The sequence below is a fragment of the Alexandromys fortis genome, unplaced genomic scaffold, assembly GCF_014885135.2.
Source record: "Alexandromys fortis isolate MF-2015 unplaced genomic scaffold, M_Fortis_MF-2015_v1.1 scaffold_81, whole genome shotgun sequence".
Taxonomy (NCBI): domain Eukaryota; kingdom Metazoa; phylum Chordata; class Mammalia; order Rodentia; family Cricetidae; genus Alexandromys; species Alexandromys fortis.
The window spans coordinates 6125742-6149043 of record NW_026067960.1 but is presented as its reverse complement, the minus strand read 5'-3'; the positions used below and the strand labels follow the sequence as shown (position 1 = coordinate 6149043).

At 33.0% G+C, this 23302-nt stretch overlaps 1 protein-coding gene across 1 annotated transcript in view; it reads left to right on the top strand.

Annotated features, from left to right (window-relative positions):
- The first annotated feature begins 574 nt into the window (after positions 1 to 574).
- The window catches only part of Sycp2 (synaptonemal complex protein 2), a 47953-nt gene continuing 25225 nt past the window's right edge, over positions 575 to 23302 (top strand). The window contains exons 1-22 of the mRNA XM_050152929.1: positions 575 to 598; positions 1569 to 1712; positions 2528 to 2656; positions 3354 to 3458; positions 3689 to 3713; positions 6450 to 6535; positions 7040 to 7125; positions 7373 to 7407; positions 8051 to 8193; positions 8275 to 8327; positions 9761 to 9806; positions 10317 to 10412; positions 12420 to 12480; positions 15461 to 15609; positions 16616 to 16690; positions 17082 to 17225; positions 18099 to 18198; positions 18906 to 19060; positions 20401 to 20470; positions 20933 to 20987; positions 21448 to 21578; positions 21686 to 22098. Of these exons, the coding sequence (XP_050008886.1) occupies positions 575 to 598; positions 1569 to 1712; positions 2528 to 2656; positions 3354 to 3458; positions 3689 to 3713; positions 6450 to 6535; positions 7040 to 7125; positions 7373 to 7407; positions 8051 to 8193; positions 8275 to 8327; positions 9761 to 9806; positions 10317 to 10412; positions 12420 to 12480; positions 15461 to 15609; positions 16616 to 16690; positions 17082 to 17225; positions 18099 to 18198; positions 18906 to 19060; positions 20401 to 20470; positions 20933 to 20987; positions 21448 to 21578; positions 21686 to 22098 (2325 nt within the window). The remainder of the gene's footprint in view (positions 599 to 1568; positions 1713 to 2527; positions 2657 to 3353; positions 3459 to 3688; positions 3714 to 6449; positions 6536 to 7039; positions 7126 to 7372; positions 7408 to 8050; positions 8194 to 8274; positions 8328 to 9760; positions 9807 to 10316; positions 10413 to 12419; positions 12481 to 15460; positions 15610 to 16615; positions 16691 to 17081; positions 17226 to 18098; positions 18199 to 18905; positions 19061 to 20400; positions 20471 to 20932; positions 20988 to 21447; positions 21579 to 21685; positions 22099 to 23302) is intronic.

Below are 23302 nucleotides of genomic sequence, written 5' to 3'. Positions count from 1 at the left end.
CCCACCACATCAACAAAGGTAGGGTTCCTGCTGTTACAGGCAGTAGTGCAATAAAAATTCAGTACTGTTTAGACCTCTGTTTGTATAAAACTAGACTTGGGACTGCATGTTATGAAACACAAATTTTTTTTCTGTTTGCACTTTGAGGAAAAGTAGAGATATTATTGATACCCATCATTTCCTGTTTTCCACATAATTAGGCTTTTTAGTTTTTTTTGCCAGCCCAGTGAGTGTTGCTATTGGTTATCTTTTAATTAGAAATTCTGTTATAGAGGTAACATCTTTTTCTTAGTCACTTGGGGTTTTGAGTTTCTCCTTTTCTGAATGAATTGTTCTTAATCTTTTCTACTTTCATGTTAATTTCCTCATTGATTCATCAGTTATTCAAAATTATTTTAATTTGTCTTAGGAACAAAAACTAAACACATTTGTACAAGATATATAATTTAAAGTATACAACAAATATTTAGAAAGGACTTTTAAGAAACTGTTCTATATGGTAGATAATATGGTACATAAGATGTTCTCTTTCATAGGTGTCTGTCTTCTGCTGCTGTTCTTAAATGAAGTAAAAATGCCTGTGAGACCAGACTTACAAGTATGTAGTCCCTAGACAACAAGCAATCACTTTAATCACTAAAATAACTTTGTGTACTTACATCTGTCTGTTGCTGTATCTTTAGTAATGACAAACTCAATATTTTATGACATTGAAGAGTAATTTAAATATTGTATCTTAAAAATACTTTAAAGTTTAGTAATAGCATAAAATACAAAAGGTATTGATTCTTTATGTGCTTTCAGTATTAAAAAGTCATTCACTGATTAATGTATTATACCTAGACAGATAAGTTTTAAATTGTGTGATTCTTACATTTTATATACATGTATCTTATCACTAAGTCTGATTAGTGAACAGAATGCAGTCTGAATGCTGGACTGTAATAGTGGGGATAGCGGGTTTGATAAAAGTTGGATTACGGGGGCTGGGGAGATGGCTCAGAGGTTAAGAGCACTGGCTGCTCTTCCAGAGGTACTGAGTTCAATTCCCAGCAACCACATGGTGGCTCACAACCATCTGTAATGAGATCTGGTGCCCTCTTCCTGACTGTAGGCATCCAAGCAGACAGAATACTGTATACATAATAAATAAATAAATCTTTAAAAAAAAGTTGGATTACGGTAATATGTAGGTTGAATTAATGGATGTAAATTTTAGAAGGGTAAATTCATCTTGATGCAGTTTTATTAAATATTACAGAGTTTGTACTAAGGTATGCTAGGATGTTTCCTGTTTAAGTATAGTTGCTATAATGTTGATTTGATTTTTGTTTAGTTTTGGAGTCAGTGAAGATGTAAATATAAATTGGAAACTTTAATATTTTCTATTTGAAATTGTTACTAAAGAACATTTATAATTCAGTTACTCTGAATAGTAATAGGCTTTTTTAAGAAGATATTTTATGAGCTGATTAATTTCATTCAAAAACCATCTTTGGTGACTCAGTTGCATGAAGAGACTAAATTTGTTGGAATGTCTGTGCTGTTAACTCTCTCTCTCTCTCCAGCAGCTGGAGAAGTGTATTGATGATGCCTTGAGAAAAAATGACTTCAAACCTTTGATGTTACTTGTACAAATTGATATTTATGAAAATGTGAAGATTAAATGCAGCAAACAATTCCTCCGCAAGTTGGATGACTTAATATGCAGGGTAAACACTCATTCTTGTTTAATGGCTCTTAAAATTACTACATTTGATTTTAGTTTCTAGGAAGTACTTCATTTAGAAAAATAGAACAGAGAAAAACCTTGGACAAGTTTGCTTAGAGTTACTTAGATGTTTTATCTCGCCATTTGTTTATTTGAGGCATTAATACGCTGAAATTGTTTCTAAAGTAAAACTTATAAGAATCTATGTTCTATTATAAATCTGAAGGGAAAGGTTTTACAAATACCTATTGGCATATTTCTGGTGGTATGCAGTGCTTGGTAATTTAAAAAATAAAGCGAACACAAAATAATCCAGGACCTTGGATTTGATTTAACATTTCTGAAATTTATTTAGATTAAGAAAAAGGTAACTACAAATTGGTTCCAAGTATCTTAAGATTGGTGATGAATCATTGGTTAAATAAGAATTTCTAATCTATTTATGGTAGCTCATGCCTGTAATCTAGTGCGTAGGGATGCTGAGGCAGGAGGAATACCACAAGTTTCAGGCCTGTCTCAGCTATAGAGTAAGACCTTGTCTCAAAGTCAGTCAGTCATTGAGTTTCATTCTTTAAAATGAGAGGGACAGGTGCTTCCATAGAGTTTGAGTCCTGCAGAGGAGTGCTCACCATTTGCCCTTAGTGGGGTGGTTTGGGACAAGTTGCTTTATGAAGCCAGTCTTATCATTTCCATTGTAAAGATAAGAACGGCTCCCTTTTAGAATTGAGGATTGTAAACTGATGCTGTTCCAGGAACAGTGTGTATCCCATACTACTTTGTATTTAAATTGCTGCACTTAAATACTTTTTGTTTTAGGAACTTAACAAAAAGAATATTCCAACTGTTTCAAACATCTTGGTATCTGTTGGGAGATGCAGCAAGAATATCTTTATATTGGGACAAGCTGGACTTCTAACCATGATAAAGCAAGGATTAGTACAAAAGATAAGTACATAGTCATAGAAGGAAATCTGATAATGATAGAGGTAGAGTGATAAAGGTACTGTTTAAAAAAGTAGTCCAAACTGCTGAAAGTAAAATTAGGAACTTTAAAATAGAACTGTCGAGAATATTTTTATGATGTTGGATATATGTTATAAGGATAAAGATCAGAATGAAACTGCACAGGTTTCTTGACAACTCCTTGAATTTGATGCCAATGGGCCTTTATTTGGATCATTTTCTGAAGACCTAGTCATTTAGGTTGTTAACTACGTGACCCCCACACTAACATATAAGACACTAATATTTGTATTTTCACTGACATATAACAGCACATTGATTAGTACCTCTGACATGTACTCATATCTGAATCAAATAAGGTAAACTAATTTTAAAAATACCCAGATAATATAAACTGTGTTGATAGTTTTACAATAAGTGTATCTTATTAAAAATTTAAAGAGGAAACTGTAAGGGCTGTTGTAATGGAATTAAGTTCATTCCTGTTTTAAACAGTGAGGAAAAAGAGTAAGTTAAAAAAATACAAGACATTGTAAAATGTAAAATTTCTTTGATTCAATACTAGAGTTTTTATTTTTCATGTCATTTTATTCTTAGGTTTATCGACTAAACAAATACAAGGATATAAAATTTATTAAAATGGAATTCAAAATAACTTAATATATGTATTCATCTTTACATGGTTTCCTGGTTTGAAAAGTCCAAGGAGGTTATTCTGAGCCAAGGACAATCAAAAGATGAAGCTGTTACGAATATGATAGAAGACTTATTTGATCTTTTGATGGTAAAAGTGACATTGTTAAAGATCATGAATTTATTAGAAAGTTATTTGTTTTGGTTTAAGAATCATTAGTAGATTGGCTAGTGACTTGTACTGATCTTGTCTAGAGCAGATAAAGCATTTGAACTGACTAGTATTAAATAATTTATTAATAAACAGTTATGCTGTGAATTAAAATTTTTATTTTAATAGCTTTTAGAATAGATTATAAATTAAATATTTACTTTTTTTAGGTTGTATATGACATCAACGATGAAGGTAAAATATCTTATTTCCATAAAAACATCTTACTGGGAACTTTTAGTATATTAATACCCATAATACTGTCCTAGGAACTTAATGATCTAATTAAAGAATCGAATGTTTTCTGTAAAGGACCAGGTAGAAAATTTTAGACTTTGTAGGCCAAGAGAAAATGCAGACAATTAGGTAGGTATTTCATATAAGAAAACAAATCCAAAACTTATATATGGGTACAGTTGAGAATGTTTTTGTATTATGGGTTTTCTAATGAGGCAGAAAACAATATTTTGCAATTTAGGGATCCAAGATTTTGTTTTTAAATATCTTATAGAAAAGACCTGTATTTGGCCTTCAAGAAAATCAGTTAAGGAATATTTTAATTAAAAATGTCTATCACATGAAATATTAATTGAATTCTGGTACTTGCTGCAGTGTCTGCTCTTTAGAATGTCTGCATTACAATAAAGTCATTACTCCCACTGAAGGTGATGTAGAATCTCCTCAGCCACAATAAATGGGCTTGGAATATAGCAGCTGTACTTTGTACCAAAATTGCTGGACTGCAAGTTGGAAATTGGAAAAAATGCCTGCTGCATATTTGTGTAGAAATGGATATATGTATGTATGTACACACACACATATCAGATCTCCATTCCTTCACAAATATGCAGAGGGCATTTTGTTTTATATGTATGTGTGTGTTACACACACACACACACACACACACATTTTTTGAGACAGGATCTCACCTAGCCCAGGCCACTCCTCCTTATGTAACTGAGAGATTTGAGACCCTGATCTCTTGCTGCCACCTAATGAATGCTGGGATTACAGGCATGTGCTCAAAATGCCTGACTTAGGGATTTTTATGTGTTCACTATATCAGAAACATTGAAAAACATGTAATGTTTTTCCTATGTGTCAGATTTTCTGGATAATAAGTTCATTAGAGTATAAGTGACAGAATCATTTCCTTTCTTAAGTCTACCTTGGCCACTAAGTTCTCAGGCCTAGTTTTCCTGATAGGATTTTAATGCACCTATATACTTCTACAGTCTCAGTTTACTTGAATAAATTTATAGAGTGCCCTCTTTCTGCTTTGCAGAATAAGTTGTATGTACCTTTTGGGTATCACTGAAGGATGGTGTTTATCTGTCCACCAGGTGTAGAGTCATCCGTGACCTCAAAGTGGAATCCAGTGCTGCTAACTGCTAGTAAACCAGTCAGTCTCACAGGGCACAATATGTTGTAGGGCATGATAACTTAGGTTATAATTGGAAGTTAAATTCATTAACCAACATTTTCAATTCTAACAAAAGTTGGTAATAAGGTTGAAGATGGCTCTTGCTGAGAATAATTTTTAGTCTGGTTTTTAGTATGAAAACGATAGTTTGCCAGTGCTGGGACATTTGTCTGCTGTGCGGTTGGCAAGTAGATAAAATACACATAGCTAACAGACTAAGTTCAGAGTGAGTGAAGCTCACCTTTGGTCCTGTTCCAGTATATGGGATAGATGCAGATGGTTTCCAAAGAGAGCCTGCTGAAAGTTAGTTCTGCCTTACAAAGTAAGCAGAGTTGGATTTGTCAGCTATAGTTTTTTTTTTTTTAAGCTGGGGCAAACGAAAGCTATTTTAATCTTTAAAACTTTTTTAAATGACTTTTTTCATTTGTTTTGTTTAACATAGTTTGTCAGCTTTTGTTCTAATAAAATTTTCATTGGTAAAAGAATGAAGAATATGTTAAAGCTTGCCAACTTTTATTTATAGATCACAAGTATATTATGCTAAGTGACCAGGTCCAGGTTACTTATTATTTCTTGTCCCTGGAGACTTCCTCATAGTTGGTAACTAAGGCTGGTGAATCACTTACATACATAGTATTATTCTCAGAGGCAAACTATGTTAAGCAAATTAATGATTTAAATAATAGTTATTGCTACCTTTCCATTGATTGTGTTTTTAAATTAGCATAACAATTTAAATTCTCAGAAAAGAATGATCCTAAGAGTGCTAACATTGTAAACTGAGCCCCACTCATATTGTAAAGAAAATCATATAGCTTTTCATTTGAGTTGAGTATGGTTACGTGGAAAAGCTGTAATTTTGCTTTTGTGGTATTCCCATTCCTAAAACTTTTTTCAAATATGTTATAAAGTGGCATTAACAAATTCCTCTGAATATATTTAAGTATTACTAACCTATTTTTAAAAGATGGTTTTAAATTGTTTAAAATTATTTTTCATGTACTATATCTGTTTTCCCATCCATCAACTCCTCCCAGATCCTCCCCACTTCCCTGTCCACTCAGCTTTATTCATTTTCTTTCTTTTCTCTTTCTCTCTATCCTTCCTCCCTCAAGAAAAAAAATGAAAAAGTAATGATAGAAAACAAAAGGTGCCTCCTCAACAAAATGAGGTCCGTTTTATGTTGGACATCTACTCCTGGTTTTGGGGCCTGCTTGGAGTGTGGTTAATAATACCCAGTAACATTCCATTGGGGGAAAAAAACTGATTTCCTAGCTGGTATCAACAGCAAATAACTAAAAGTTGAGGGTTTAACAACAACCACAAAAATAAAAACAAAAAAATCCCAAACCTTCAAGTCACTTGGAGATTCTTGAGATAAATGTTGACTTCTTTTATAAAATGCTTGTGGTATGACTGAAAGTTAATGAGTCAGTTTTTCAGATAGCAAGTGACTGTTAAATTGATTTAAGATTAACATCTGCCAATAATTTATCATTTTTATTCAGGTAAAAACCAAGTATTGGAAAGTTTCATAGCTCGCATCTGTGCCCTTGTTATTGATTCAAGAGTGAATGTTTGCATTCAGCAGGAGGTAACTGTCTTTTAACACCTAAAAATGAGAAAGTAAATGATAAAATGAAATAGCAACTTTTAGACTAAGTTTCCTAAATTTATTTCATTGGGTTTATTTCTATTGTCTGAATAATTCATTGCCTGATCATATATATTCTAAATATTCATTAACAATCTATAACTAGATTTATATATGTATATCATTAACGTGAGAACCTAAACTTTAGTATGTAAATGCCAGAGTAGCATGTAGTCCTGTATGTGTACATGCGTATATGCATAACCATAAGAACATACCTACCCCCCCTTAGATTTTAGAATGGTGAATGTGTTATTTCACAGTGGGTGTGAAAGCTTCAGTAAGGGAGTCAGCCCGCACTAGACTGGAAGTCCTTTCCCTCCCTCACCTAGATGCATATTCCCTACTTAGCACAATTAAGAGAAAACCTAAACTTTTGAGTACATATACCTATTTCTTCAAATACTTCTTGGAAAACAAAGCTGCTTTTTTTTTCTCTTCTAGGCTTTAAAAAAAATGAATTTGATGCTTGACAGAATACCTCAAGATGCCAACAAAATACTTTCTAATCAAGAAATACTAACTCTCATGTAATAATTTTTAATAACTTGTTTTGATCAATTGTTCAATTTAACAGTTGTAAGAAACATGGTAACCATGAGTTTTAATTAGATAATCAACTGACAGTTTTATAATTTTTGATTTAATATAGCACTTATGTTTTCTCCTAAAGTCAGTTATACTAGTCTGTTCTAGATTTTAAATGTTTTTCCCAAAACATAATAGGCTTACTATCTAATATTACTTCAGTATATAATTTCTTATTTTAATTCATAGGAGTAACATGGGAGAGAGGATTTTGTATGTAGGAGGTAAGTATCTCTTTCCAAAATTTGAAATCATTTGAATACCTTTGAAGATGTTATTAGCCTTCATGTTACTAGAATAATACACCAAAATAATTATAATCTGTTTATGTAAACCAAAGGAAAATATTAGAATCATAAAAATAAAGACATGTCTTGGAACAAATAATTTATCATGACAACAAAAATTAGATAAATATAATCATGCCTAGTTTTAGTTATGAGCAATTTATTAGAATTACTTGTGCTAAAATTTTCCTAAATGACACATATTAAAATTATAATGTCCAATATTTTTGTAGTTGATAGGCAGTTTTTAAACAATATACTTAAAAAGGACTTAAGTTTTCATTAGGTTCCTGTGAGTAAATTTTGATTGAGTGATTATATGTAAAGTATGGCTTTAACATGTGCTCTGGGATAAGTGTAAACATAACAGTTTTGTATGTTGTATGAATTGTTTTCCAATTTATAATTATAATGACAGGGTAGAGTCTTAGAAGATTTAGGGATTTCTTTGACTTTTTATAAAAATGAATAATTTAGTAAATTATTTTCTTCTTTTGGTTTTTGTGCCTTATGAAATCAAGTTTTATAAGCTCAACTTTTAGAGTTTTGACCTCTACATTAACTAACAAATCTTTTTAAGATTATGAATTACAGGTAGGCATTGTGGAAGCCTTGTGTAGAATGACTACAGAAAAAAGGAGACGAGAACTGGCATGTCAGTGGTTTTCAATGGATTTTATTGCTAATGCATTTAAAGGAATTAGAGACTGTGAATTCGAAACAGTAAGTAGCATAAAATAACAAGTTTAGTAAAGACTTTTGTGTAATTTTGATTTTTAAAACCATTTTTTTTTTGAAAACTAGGATTGCAGGATATTTCTCAACTTGGTAAATGGCATGCTTGGTGATAAAAGAAGGTAAGCTGGATGCAGCTCATAGCCATTTGTTAGTAAGGAAGTAGAGCTGAGCCCTATTATGGATGTTATAATTTTTATTGCACTGTAAAAATTCATTCAAGACACTATAAAACATACAGTAAGTTAGCACACTGCTAACCTGAAATACTCTTCTGAAGGCTTTATTTGGCTTTGTGCTTGGAAGGAAAAATGCATTTTATTTAATTTATATTAATAACTGAGTGTCCAAATTTGGTTTACTCTACTTCAGAATTGTATGTATATTATTTGGTTTTTGAGGAATGATAAAAATCTGACTATACATCTACGCACTGGAGTGAAAATGTGTAGAAAATCCTCGTACTGTAAAAGTAACATAAGTAGACGTTTTAGTATTTAATACCAGAAGCAAGAATGAACTGATAAAATATAATTTTTACCATTAAAATTTATTTGTATGGGTGTTTTTATCTCCGTGTATGTCTGCGCTCCTTGTACATACAGTCCTGAAACAGCCAGAAGAGAAAATTGGATCACCTGGAACTGGAGTTAATAGAAGGTTGTAAGAAGCCTTGTGGCTGCTGGGAACTGAGCCCTGGTGCCCTGGAAGGAACAGCAAGTGCTATTAACTGCTGAGCCCTTGCTACAGCCCAGAGCAATTCCATCACAGTACTTGGCTCCAGGGATGATGTTCCTGATAAATCTTGTTTGCATTATTTATAAGGAAGTGAGAGATAGGGTTAAATTCAATGAGTCATATATCTGCATTTGAATCATAAATTCCCATCTGTTCTTTTATTTGTTATTTAACCTTACTTTCTTCATTTTCCTTAGCTGCATCATAAGAATACTAACAATACTTATTGCTTCTGTTTGTTATGGAGACTGACAGAACACACTGACATACTTAAAATAGTATCTTGCCATAAAAATGTTCTAATGAGTTAACCACTTTAACAATCGATAACTCATATCTACCTTTTACCCGTCCAAGTCCTGTGGGATCTTGTATTGATACCTATTGAATTTAGAAACACTTGTTCATGTTTGAAAGGATATATTTTTAAAATTGGTATAATTCCTTTAGTCAAAGTTGTAAGTAAATAGTATATTTAAAGTAATAATGCTTTTCTTTACCTAAACAAATTCCAATAAATATTTGTTGAAAATAGTAATGGCCTGGCTTGATGGGTTTTCACCTCAGCTAATTGCTGCAAGTTTGCAGCAGGGGTATCAAACTTGAGGCCAGCCCAGACAACAGTGAGACCCTATCTCAAAAATTGCATTAAAGAGATTATTTTATTTAAAATTTTATAATCAATTTCTGATTTCTTTGATTCGAGACATCGTTTTTTTATGGCTGAACAAGTTAGAGACATTTGTATATTTATGACTGGACAAGTTAATTCTGGGAAGGTAGATAAATTTTTTAACTAAAATGTTTTGTGTTTTAGGGTCTTTACATTTCCTTGCTTGTCAGCATTTCTTGATAAATATGAGGTAGGTTTTAAATTTATCCAAACTTGAGTTATTAGATAATTTTTATGTAAAAACTAAATGGATTATGGGTTATGTAATGATTTAAAACACTAAAAGTACTAGATTTAGATAGTTTAGCTGACTGGTCCTGTATATGACAGTGACACCAGGAAAAATATGAGCCTGCTCACCTGAGCCAAGAAGGAAAACAGCAAACCGTAGTTCTCCACATTTTCTCCTCTCCTTAAAGGCATTGCTGATTATCATTCATAAGTATATTCAAACTATTTTCAATCTCTATTAGTACTTAAAATGATAGTCTGTGTAAAGCATTTAAGTAGCATTTTCTGACAGGTTGATGTCGTCATCTACTTAACACTTTTATCTCTTAAATACTCAGGGACTATTCTACCTTTATAAGTGTTGCTAGAGTCTAGAATCCTAAATAACCTCAAATAATTCAATCATGGCTATAATCTAATGGCAATTTTCCAAATTTTGTAAGCAGAGTATATAATTTTTATGTATTAGCTGCAGATCCCATCAGATGAAAAACTTGAGGAATTTTGGATTGATTTTAATCTTGGAAGCCAGACTTTGTCATTCTACACTGCTGGAGATGATGATGTAAGCTCTTACTCCTTTATGTTACTCTCTATGCATGTGAAGAACGTTCTTGAAATTTAATTTCAGAATGCATGTTTGTATACTTTTTAGCCATTTTTGATTGACATCAACATTAGCCTTTTATTTTAAAGTTGTATAATCTTATCAAGCTGTTTAAAATGAAAGTTATTTGATTTTTTATAACAAAATGAGAGCTAAATTTTAATATTTTTAACAAAACCTTTCAGAAATGAATATTAACAATACTTAATTTTTTTGGTCACATGAAAAAAAATCAACATTAGAAAAGACAGATTGGAGTCTACTCAGTGGTATAGTGCTAAATAGGCAAGAAGCCTTGGGCCACTCAGACACTCCATGGGAACATTAGCAGGTGACAACAATTGGTCTTACTCAGTCTTGAAACCTCCTGGGAGAAGTAAGGGAATTTCTATGTACAGTGGCATGTAGAAGTGAATTTTAGTTCTATGTTGTGTCTTAGCCATGTGTAGACTTTGAAAGTAGACTATTTCTTCTGTTTGTTACCTGGGGAGAGGTATTGAGAGTTATTATTTCCTAGCTGTCACTTGGGATATTTGGTACAGTGGCTCAGATGGTGTAGCCACTCCCAAATTCTGACAATTGATCAGCATAGCCTAGTCTGGTTGCTACCGCTGATATAAAGGAGACTCTGAACTTTTTATTTTTATAGTTCTACTTCCTTCACACAGAACATTTTTATAAGTGAATGTTTGCCAGTGCTTTTTACATTTTCATATACTTTTTAGAATACCTTCATAGAATGCTCATTTTCAGCAACTATTAGAGTATAATTATTGTAGTTATTGATGTTGTCCTCATGATTCAGTTTGACCTACTAAATCTAGAAAAGAAAATAAGCAATCATATTATAGTATACATAATTAGGGAATGTGTAAGTCCATCTATAAGTTGTTCAAAATACTGATTAAGATATTAAGACATTCTTTCCAGAATTACATTTTTAATTCTCTTTTCTCTCAATCGCTGTAGTAGTATGTTCTTCCTGAGCTGCTTATTTTCCTAAAACCATTATCCATATAGTGGCCACTTAAACCCCTTCTTTGTCTCATTAATGTGGTGTAAAAGACTTTTACAGCTTTGGCAGCTGAATATCCCTCTGAGATACAACATTCTCCTTGTTCAAACCACTGAATTTCAAATCTTACAGGCTGTGTTTACCCTAGGGAACCCTCTTGCAGGTCCCTAGTTTCTGTGATACTGTCAACACAGCCTAAAATTAGTTGGAAAGAGTTTTAATGAGAAACTATCTAGATTATGTCAGCCTGTGGTCATGTCTGAAGAGGGGAAGTTGTCTTGATTGTTAACTGATGTTGGAAGACCCATCAGGCACCATTCCCTAGGGGGGGGGGGGTGTTAAGGGAGAGTACAGAACAAGCAAGAATCCAAGAGTTGATGTTCTGTTCTTGAATGTGGATGTGATGCTTCAAGCTCTTGCCTTGACTTCTCACAGTTATGAACTGTAACCTAGAACTGTAAGTCAAATAAACTCTTCCTTCAAATAAACTCTTCCTTCCTTGCAGTTTTGTCAAGATATTTTATCACACCAACAAAACTTGTACTAGGACAGTGCCTTCCAGTTTAGCGTTTGGTAAAAATACTGTCTGCTTAAAAATGGGTTCTCTGGTCATTAAGTATAAAGTAGCCTAGCTGCCAAGTTTTGTATCACATTGTCCAATTTTTTTCCTTATAGTAATTATTAAAATAATCCTGTTTTCCGATTTCATAAAAGATCAAAATTTGTTTTTTTCTTGTTTATAGCTGGTAAAAGGCATATAGGGCATTAGGAGTTGTTATTTTTAGAATCTATAAATGAAGTATTGAAGGACTAGAAATATGTTTAGTGATAGAAGGTGTACAGGAGATATGAGAAGGCTAAGTCACATAGTTTAACTTAAATTGATATTGAAAGAAGTTTTAAATTGGGAGTAAATATATATGTAAGACTTTTTTTTTTCTAAATTTAAGGATCATCAATGGGAAGCAGTCACTGTGCCTGAAGAAAAAGTTCAGATGTACAACATTGAAGGTACTAAACCTGAAGCTTGTTTTTTTTTTTTTTTTTATAATTCTCTACTTGGTTCCTATCATAAGGCATACAAACTGCAAGTTAATATGACAGACTATGAAAAGACTGTAGATACACACATCCATAAGGTCATCACATTCTTCACCCCAGTTTTCTTCATCTAAAACCACAATATTTGGTCCGATTCAGTATCATGACCATGTTTTCAAGGTTCTTAAATTCCTACCCCATTTGTTTTAGTAAATCCAAACGCCTTGTTTCTCAGTCCTATAAGAGGAGTTAGGTAGCACTGTAGGACAAATACATGAAATCTAGCAGACTGATAAAATGCCATATTAAATTAGGGCACATATTTGCCATTTAAAATATGTTTATATTACCATAGTATTTTGCATTTTTAATGAGCAGTAATGGTGAGTACCTTTTATGCATGAGCTCTCTGGCTGTTTGTGTGCTTTCCCCTGTAGAGCGTCTGCTTAAACACTTCTGTCTTCTGCTGAGCTGTCTGTTTATTCAATTTTGAAGTTATTATGTTTCTTAGAATACCAGTCCTTTGACAGATGCATTTTGTGAACATAGTCTGTATTGTGCTTTTATTTAAGGGTCGGTTGTACAGGAAAAGAAGGCTTTTAAGTTTGAAATCTAGTTGATCAGGTTTGTTTTGTTTTTCCTTGTATAATTGTTGCTTTCTATGACCTAAGAAATCTTGGTCTATTCCTTAGTCACAGATTTTCTGTTTGACTTTGGCTTTAGTTTTGTGTTTTAGTATGGTGAACTAAATCAAATTCATTTTTGTTTCGGTTGTCAAGTTGTAGGTGATTTTGTGAATTTATAGCTATTCTAGGATTATTTGCTAAAATGATTTTAATTTCTTTGACTTTCTTTCTTTCCCTGGTCACATGCTGTACCATTGACTATTACCCTTGGTGATTCCTCTGTTAAGTCATCTGGCTCTGTAAGAGTAGTCTTGTTTCTTGCTGATTTTGTATTTCTTAGATTTGTTTACATGTTATGACCAGTACCACGGTGTTTTCAGAATTTTATGTTCATGCTTAACAGAAACAGCTAATTTATTTTCTGAAATTGAGTTTTCAGAACCATGGCCTTTGGTGTATCCATATACATTTAAAGAGGTTTTGTGTAATCATTACAGAAAATTTCCTAGAATTGTGACTGTGAATCAGAGTGAAGTACTAGAACTAGAGTTCAGACCATAGAGATAGTTCTTTATTTGGGTCCTGGACTTCTTTAAACAATGTTTGATATTTTTCAATATATGCCTTATAAATATTTTGATTAATTTATTTAATGGCAGAAGATCATTTAGATTTAGGAAGTATAGCCATTGTCTAACTCCAAAGCCAGCTCTTATTTTTAAGTAGAGATGTGTCCAAATAATCAAATTTTACTATGCAGATAATACGCCATTTTCTGATTTATTTGCATATGTATAAAATGTACAGTTCCAGTTATTGATGAATCAAGTACAATTCAGGGAAGAATCCAAGTAGTTCTCTTTATAATGTTAATTCTATCACTTTTGAGATGATTGCTATTAATTTCTCCCCAGAAATTAGCACAAGCTCTTTGCCATGGTTCATTGTCTTCCCATATTTTTTTTAATTGCGTCAACAGTAAAAGCAACTATAATCTCTTGGGTCTATACCTGCTAGTTGACAAAGTCTCAATTTTCCTTTTATAATTTAGAGACTTTTTCCGCATAAGTTTTTAATTTTTTACTTGGTTTATGTGGTAAAAAAGATCCATTCTAAGATAGTATCTTCCCTCTGCATTAAAATTCCTGTAGGAGAAATTCTGGAAAGCAATATGAGTAGAATACAATTAAGATTTATAATTTCTTTTTAATGCTCTTCAATTCTTTTTTCACTTCAGCTGTTAATTCTCTAGGACTATTCAAGTCTTTGTCACCATCAAAGGTTTTGTTTAAATGAACTATTAAGTCAGATGTTATCCCAGTAGCCGGTCGTAGACTGGAAATATCTCCTAACAATCTTTGAAAGTCATTTAGAGTTCACAATCAGTCTCTACTAATTTGTGCCTTTTGTGTTCTAATTTTCTGTAAACCTATTTTGTAACCTTGGTAATTGACAGAAGATCCTCTTTGTAGTTTTTTAGAAGTAACTTGTAATCCCCATTTAGGCAAAACTTTCTTCTTCAAACATTCTTCCTACATTTGAGTCAGATAACAAAATGTTTTCCATATAATACTAAATTATAGACTTAGAAAATAGGCTTACATATTATTTCCAATGGCTGATTTATAAAGTATTGTCTCAGGAGGGGACTACTGAGCCTTCCCTGTAGGAGGACGGTCTTACTGGTATCTCCTAGTAGGCTGAACATTATTATAAGTAGCATCACAGAGGTAAGCAGGAGCATAGTGCCTCCTAGAGTGCGAATTAGTTGCTATAATTTCTTGGAGTATCAAGTGTGGACACCTTATATTACTGGGACTTTTAAAGTATGATTTTTTTATTGGGTTGAAAAGTTCCTGGAGGATAAGGACTATATCCTTCTCCATAATGCTCAGGAAATTTTATCAAAATGTTATTAGCAGTCAATATGTTGATTTACCAGAGATCTTTGTTTATATATATGTGTATGTGTGTGGTATATATGATGTATTATATATATGCTGATAACTTGAGTTCATAATTACATTATTTCTAGCTATTTTAAGAAAGCCGCTTTTTCGGGCACATTCATGGAATATTTTAAGAATTGGTTAGGGCTTGGAAACTGTTCCAGGACCTATCTCAATGTTGAGGGCATTGTGATATAATTTATAGATGAGGACACTGAAAGTGAAATATAAATTGACTGATTTGTTTGTGTAGTTAGAGTTGGGTAAACAATATCCAATTTAAAATGTTTGTATTTTGATTCAATTTGCTGCATATTTATAATAGTTATAGACTAGTATAGACATTAATTTATTATCATTGTTTTCTATATACAGTAAGAGAATCAAAGAAGCTTCTGACTATAACTCTGAAAAATATAGTAAGAATTAGTAGAAAAGAAGGGAAGGAGTTACTTTTGTATTTTGATGCATCATTAGAAATCACCAATGTGACTAAAAAGATTTTTGGTGGAAATAAGTACAAGGTAAGCTTTGAAAATCTCCCTTCAACAAATAGTATTATCATGTTTTTACAGACTGTTTGGGACTGTTAAGTTATATTGCTTTTTCCATTATCAGAATCTTAAAATGGCATAGATTCTTAGCTCTTTAAAATTATACTGTAAATGGCTTACAAAATGCCTCAGTAGATAAAGGCACTTTGCCACCAAGCCTGAAGACCAAAGTCTGTTCCCCAGTTTCTCCACCTTTGTTAGAATGAGAGAACTGGTTTCACAGATTGTCCTGTTACATGTGCACTGTGGCACATGTACATGAACACACAACAAATAACATGATTTTAAGCAGTTCTATAGCGTGCTTATTGGCTCATTAAGTCGTATCCTTGAGATGTCTTTATGAATTGTCTCAGGTGACAGTCATCTGGCAGTAGCTGGTGAGATCATTTGAGTCACTATGTCTTTGAAGACTAAAATGAAACATTTTCAAATTGAGAATTAGTAGAAATGAGAGAACTAAACAATTGACCTATGGAAAAATTATATAAACTGGAGAATGTCCATTGAGAGTCACAGTGCAAAGCATGATTATGGAGATGGGACTTGAAATAGCATATGGAGGAATAATAATATGGAAGACTATGTATAAGCCAGCACTCTTTAACTGAAAATATAAGGTGGCAGTTTATGGGACACTTTCGGGAGATACTCTCAACAATTTTGAATACACACCACTATTCAGAAGGCAGAGGGACAGTTGGGTTATTGTGTCATTGTGAGTTACAGACCAGCCTGAACTACCTAACAAGATTCTGTCTCAAATATGTCAAAAATATGTATTCATAAGGGACCCATAGGCAGTAAAATAGAAAACTTAAGACCGGATAGTGCTAAGTAATGGGTGTGTTCTTAAGTTAGACCATGTATGTATAGTAATGATTTGGGAATAATTGGTGGTTGTGGGAGAAAATGGGTAGGAAATAAATGCATGAAATAGGAAGAAAATGGCATCACTTTGAATTCTGAATTTTAGGAATTTACCAGAAAACAAGGTGTTTCAGTTGCCAAAACATCTATTCATATACTTTTTGATGCAATTGGATCACAGGTATGTCTCTGACTTGATTTTTTTTTTTAACGCTAAATAAAATTACAGTGGTAAAGTTTATTTTAGAGGGTGATTATGTGGAAAGCAAATGGTCTAAATATAAATAATTCTGTAATAAGACATTTTAGTTATAATTTCATTATAGAAGTAAATAATTATTGAAAACTATAATTTACTAATTTTAAAAATGAGAACTGTAAGTGTCAGAGCTTATTTGCAAAGGTGACTGTTTTTTGTTGGGTCATTTTGTGAAACTTAGAAAATGCCTAGTAAGGGAAGATAGTGTGAATGTGAGGGGGCAGAAGCTTTGCCAAAGTACAGTGGTTTTTGAGAGATGCATTTGTTTTGTAGTTTCTTTTTTAAGATAGAATTTTCTGCATTTTAAATTCAGATTCTAGTGCCAGAAAGTCAACCATCTCCAGTCAAAGAAGACCTTGTTCATCTAAAAGAGAAACCTAACCTTCAGAAGAGACTTGAAAATCCAACAGAAGACAACATCAGCAAGCAGGAAGACAGAACAAGCAGCCAGGATGAGGTAAATATGGTGTTGAGTTACTTTACTAAACTCCACTGTTGAAGGAAATGGAGCAAAGGTACCTAGAATAGATAGATACAATGTTGCCTTGATGTAGCATTTCAGTTTTTGTCCCATCTTTTACAAATGCAAACAGAAGCAATTATTTTATTTAGCAAGTCATGTTTGTTATATTGTACACTTGGACATTCTAAATTGGAGATAGATAGATGAGTTACTTTTTCCTACTTATGTTTTTTTCTGTCATATCTTTGCTTTGGTTTTAACATAAAATACAACCTTAAACAGTCCTGAGGTTTTTTTATTGTTTTGTTGTTTTTTTTTTTTTACTTTGAGCCATCTTATTTATGTGGCATTCTCTGAAACTTGTGTCCCCTGTTGTATTCCCTACTTCTACTTACCAATTTCTGTTACTTTTAGTGATGTGGGGTAATACAAACCTTTATTATAATTGGTGGCTCTGAATTCCTGTTACTTTAAATGATAGTAGATGAGGAAAAATACTGGAAAATTCTTAACATTTTGAAAGCATTCAAAGTAGTCTTAAATACCTAAATGTGCAAACATTATCTTCTTGGAAATCACAAGTTATTCATCAATAAATATCTATAAAATATTTTTAACTTACAAAGGTACTATATTATGTAAGCCCAGTGATCTATAAATATTCTAAAACATTTTTGTCATTACCAAACATGAAGATAAAACCATTTAAGTAAGTTAGCTTAAAACAAAGAAATTTGTGGGACAATTGTAATTACTTAAAAATACTTCACATTTTGCATGTAGTCAAGCAAAACTCTGACTAAAATTGCAGGATAGTTAATGTTTAAACAGAATATATTTTTATTGTGGCTTTTCTTGTGGTTTAAGATAACTACACCTTGCAGAAAGAAAATGTCTGAAGCATCAATGATAGTTCCCGATGCAGATAGATACACAGTGAGAAGTCCAATACTCTTAATCAACACATGTAAGTGTAAAACACTCTTAAAAGATTATAGCAAGTATTTTAGGGGAGGAATTTTTATTCAGGGAAGTTCTGGATATAAAATTGATAAAAATATAAATCACGGTATCTTAGAAGAAAAGGTATTGACTTAAACAAATATTAAAATATTAATATTATGTTAATAATTTATCATAATTTAAGCAGAAGGCATTATAACATAGTGATTAGAAACCGTGTTGGAGTCATCAGGTTTCTTGGATTTAGTTCTTTACTACCAGCTTTGTACTTGACACACAGTATCCTCTAAATTCAGAATCAATTTATTTTCCAACCTGTGGAGCCAAAATACCTCATCAGTTTGGGTACAGGATTACATAAAAACCATTCATGCAACAAATAATGTTGTAAAATATTGACATATGGTACCTGGCACATTCTAGTAGTAGTTGCTCTGATGACAACTTAATAAGCTTCAAGTCCAAAAAAATCTTGTTACACTCTGGGTAACAGCCCTGTGCATGACAGATTTCTCAAATGAGTAGTATCTGATTTAATAATTCTTTGTATCTTTCCTGATGTTTTTTTCTCCTTGTATTAAATGTCATAGTGTTCACTTAGTTGCCAGAAACCTAGGAATGTCCTGAGAACTTCCACCTCTTACCTTCCTCATCTGAAAGTCACCTCTGTAACAACAGGAAAAATAGCTTGTGTTATCTTTGTTCCTTTAGCAACACCCCAAAGAAGAAGTAGGGCACCACTGCAAGCAATAACTTCTGCTGAAAAAGCTGATGTTTCTAAAACATCAGAAAGAGAAGTGGATTGTGCTGTGTCACTCAAATCTAGACAATCTGATGGAAGAAACAGATGGAATATTAGAGACAAAGTAAGGATACTTTGTGTTCAAATAAATTTTAAAAAGTTATCTTAGAAATTTATACTGAGCTGCCTTTTTTTCAAAGTACAATATTTAGAAAATGACATGTTTTTCTAAATACCAGTAATCTTTGAAAGGGTTCTTCTGGCATGTGCTTTCATTAAAATTCTGAAGTACCTGTTTCACTGTACCTGAAACTTCACACATTACTAAGAAAAAGGAAGTTTCTGTCATTCTTTTTTATTATACAAACTTCTGTCTGCTGTGAGAAGACTAATACAGAATGTGAGATTGTAGTGGAGTGTCTTTAAGTGTCTTGAAAGTCTAGCATGGGGTTAGACGGATTAATACGACTGCCTTACGGTTAAAGCATAAGCATCCTCAGATGAACGCATAGGATGCAGTAAGAACCCAATGAAGAAACAGGAGCCTAGCTCCAAAGATGAAAGCTATTAGTGTGTGCAGAAAGATGAATGGCATAAGAGTTGAATAAATTACAAGCTATTGTCAAAGTAATGGTTTAAATAGTGTAGTATAAGTGCTTGTTAATAAAGTCACTATTTTTCTAATTTTGTGGCATGGTTCTGAGTATTGTGTGATGACTGGCATCCCAAAGAGGACAACTAAGGGCAAGGTAAAATATCTGCAGCTAGGGAACCGGGCGGTGGTGGCGCACGCCTTTAATCCCAGCACTTGGGAGGCAGAGGCAGGCGGATCTCTGTGAGTTCGAGACCAGCCTGGTCTGCAAGAGCTAGTTCCAGGACCGGCTCCAAAACCCACAGAGAAACCCTGTCTCGAAAAACCAAAAAAAAAAAAAAAAAATCTGCAGCTAGGCAATGTACTTTGCTGATTGTGATATTAGGGTTTTGTTTGTTGGATTGTTTTTAATCTTGACCTAGGATGAATCTGTGGCTATAGGAAGAAATATTGATTTGGGAAAAGAATTATCTGGAAAGTGCTCAAAAAATTTTAATGAGCAATTAAATTTTAATAAGTTTCAGCTCTTTTTACTTTAGTAAAAGAGAATAGGGTATGAAGTCAACAGCAACAAGAAAGATATACGTGGAGATTTCAGAAATCATTATTAGTCTTAAGTGTAGTAACTCTGAGATGAGATTAGAAAATTTGTGGGCTCTTATGTCTTCATGTCTACAGTGAAAGTTGGGCTTTGGTGCATTTCAAGATCAGGCAATGATGGTCTTAGAATGTGTGCATAATGTTCATGAAATGTGTATACCACCTAACTTTCATACAGAGGCAACCTTAAATTTTTTCCAAACCTTATTGGTCTTTAAAAAGCTGAATTCATATAATATCTTAATGTGTATTTACATGTTTCCTCTTGATAGCATGACAAAACTACTAAAGTTGTAGAAAACAAAGAAAATGAAGACAATGAATCCCTAGACCAAAATTTCAGTAAGTACTTTTGTGGATTAATTTAAGATTAATTTTAGTCACTGTGAATGCAGCTGCAAAAGTGTCTGCATGTGCGCACGTGTGTGTGTGTAGTATGCACATGCACATGTGCATGTGTATACAAGTGTGCACATACAAGTCTGTGTGCATGCAGTTGTATATGTATACATGTGTGCATGTGTGACCATGTAGATGGGTGGGAGTGAAAAAGAACAAGTGAGCCCTTTTTAGTCTTCTTAACCCCAGTGGCTTTCATTAATTTGGAAATAAGTTTATAATAACTGCCGACATTATATAAAGAAATGTCAGTGTGATGAGAAAATAGACTATATAACCTCTGCTCCTGGGAAGTTTGAGTCAGAGAGGGAGGAGGGCAAAAATGTCCATTTATATAGGATTATATTCACACTTCATTCTTCTAACTGCATGAAAAAGTGACTATTATGGTTTTGTTTTATTTAGATGAAATTGAGGACAATTTTTCTGATGTATGTGCAGTGAAAACAGATGAGTCTGCGTGAGTATAAGAGAATCTATCAGATCCCTTAACATATATTCATATTTTGGGTGAATTAAATTTAACAGATTTGAAAGAAAGGCCTTTCTATTAGAATGCAATGTCAGTCATAACATTATTGATAGCTATGATGGAACAATAAGAAAGAAGCTGTCTTATTCTTTCCATATGAAGGAGCTGTAAGATCTTTGCAGTACTAGTGTGGAAAGTTTTACCTTAGTTTAAATTTACAATAAGATAGATTAGGATATGAAAGATGTATTTAGGAATATAGCAGTGTAGTGACATCATGATACTTTTCTAGTATTTTTAATCTTATCAGTTATATAATTTCACATGCTATAAAAGTTTTCCACATTTAACAATGTTCTCAGAAACATTGACTGTATATAAACATCGTGTCTTAAAGAGTCATGCACTTGTATTTGATAATATATTGAACAAATACTATTTTTTCTAGATTACCTGGTGTTATGGACATCTCTAAAAATACAGCACACTCCAAATGGGCATGTTGGACACCTGTAACAACCATCAAACTCTGCAATAACCAGAGAGCCCGTACTTTACCAGGACACACTTTTATCCAAGGTGAAAATAGTCTTATCTGTTAATGCAGTAGTATTCAGGTAAACACAATAAAGTTTAGAGGTTACCTTATAAACTCATTCTAAAAGACTTTCTTATTCTTTTAGTAGACACTGTCAACAAAAAATGCACTAAACAAAAATTACTTGATGATGATTCTGAAGAAACACATAGGGTAAAATACAAGAAAGATGTATTCAAGTGTAACAATTCAGATGAAGCAGAAGTTTGTGAAAGAAACAATCAAGAACAAAATCATTCTAAACATTCACAAAAGAAAAATTCTGAAAACACTAAGCAGAGTGATTGGCATATTGAATCTGAAACTTCTTATAAATCAGTACTCCTAAATAAGAAAACGGAAGAATCACTCATCTATAAGAAGACATGTGTATTGTCAAAAGATGTGGATGCTACTCTTTGTGATAAAAGTCCTTCTAGAAAAAGCATGAGGAGAAGTACAAAATCAAGGAAAGAACTGACTTCTGAACTTAACTCATGTGCACTAAAAGAAATGCCAGTGGTGAGTGTTGGCTGTATTCATTTCTTACACACCCATAGAGTGCTTACCGTTAAGAGAGTCTTAACATATTGCCATAGACTTGACATGGATAATTCAGTTACTAGATGCTTCCTTAAGCTCCTCATTTACCTCCTAACATAGCCCTTTGGAACAAGCATGTAAGTATGTGTGAATAAACTCTTGATTTCTTTTTTCTCTATCCCTCTGAAAGTGTAAATTGAATTAGTGTTTCACAATGCTGCTTTTCTATAAGTGGCCATGATTTTCAGCCTCACCTCATGCCTAAAGTGACAAGGCCAAAGGGACTGTGAACTACAGTCTCTGAAATCATGAGGAAAAAACATAACTCTTATTCTTTTAAGTTCTCTCAAGTATTTATCATAATGTCAAAAATGTAACATAACATATTTTCTAAGTTAGGTTTCTTTAAATCAGCTTGCTATTTTTTTCCTAATAGCACTCTTTCCTGTGTCGTTACACAGCATTTCCTGCCCTTTCTGTGGTGGATCAGTCTCCTATAGTCATCTGTCTGACTGCCTTCTGTTTATTAGATCCGCACAGAACAATAGCACCTCTGTAATTCAGTAAGACTCAAGGCTCTCCTGTTCTGGAAGATCTGAAGTCATATACTGTTTTCAGGGAGATTCAGTTTTGTCACATTTTATTAAGCCAGTAACACATCTTCTGCTAAGAAGGGATAGTGATAACTTCCTTTATTTATAAAAACACAGACTTTAAAATGATTAACATACTTTTTATTAGTTTCTAAATACATAGAGTTGAACCCAGAAAGAAATATAAAATGAACAGACCTTAGCTATTTAAGTACTGTTAGAATTTTAAAAACTAACTTATCTTCACAACTGTTCAGTCCCATGGAGGCTCCACAGCTGCTGTTAGAGTTCATGAGTTTTCTCCGTCATGATCTTGACCTCCCTTGCTTACATTTTCCCCTCTTCCCTCTCTTTGACTGGATTCCCAGAGTTTGGTCTGGTACTCCGTTGTGGATCTCAGTATCGGTTCCATCAGTTACTGGATGAAGGCTCTGTGATGACAGTTGGGATAGTCACAATCTGATTACTGGGGAAGGCCAGTTCAGGCTCCCTCTCCACTATTGCTAGGAGTCTTAACTGGCGTCGTCTTGTAGATTCTTGGGAATTTCCTAGCACCAGGTTTCTTCCTAACCCCATAGTGGCTCTCTATC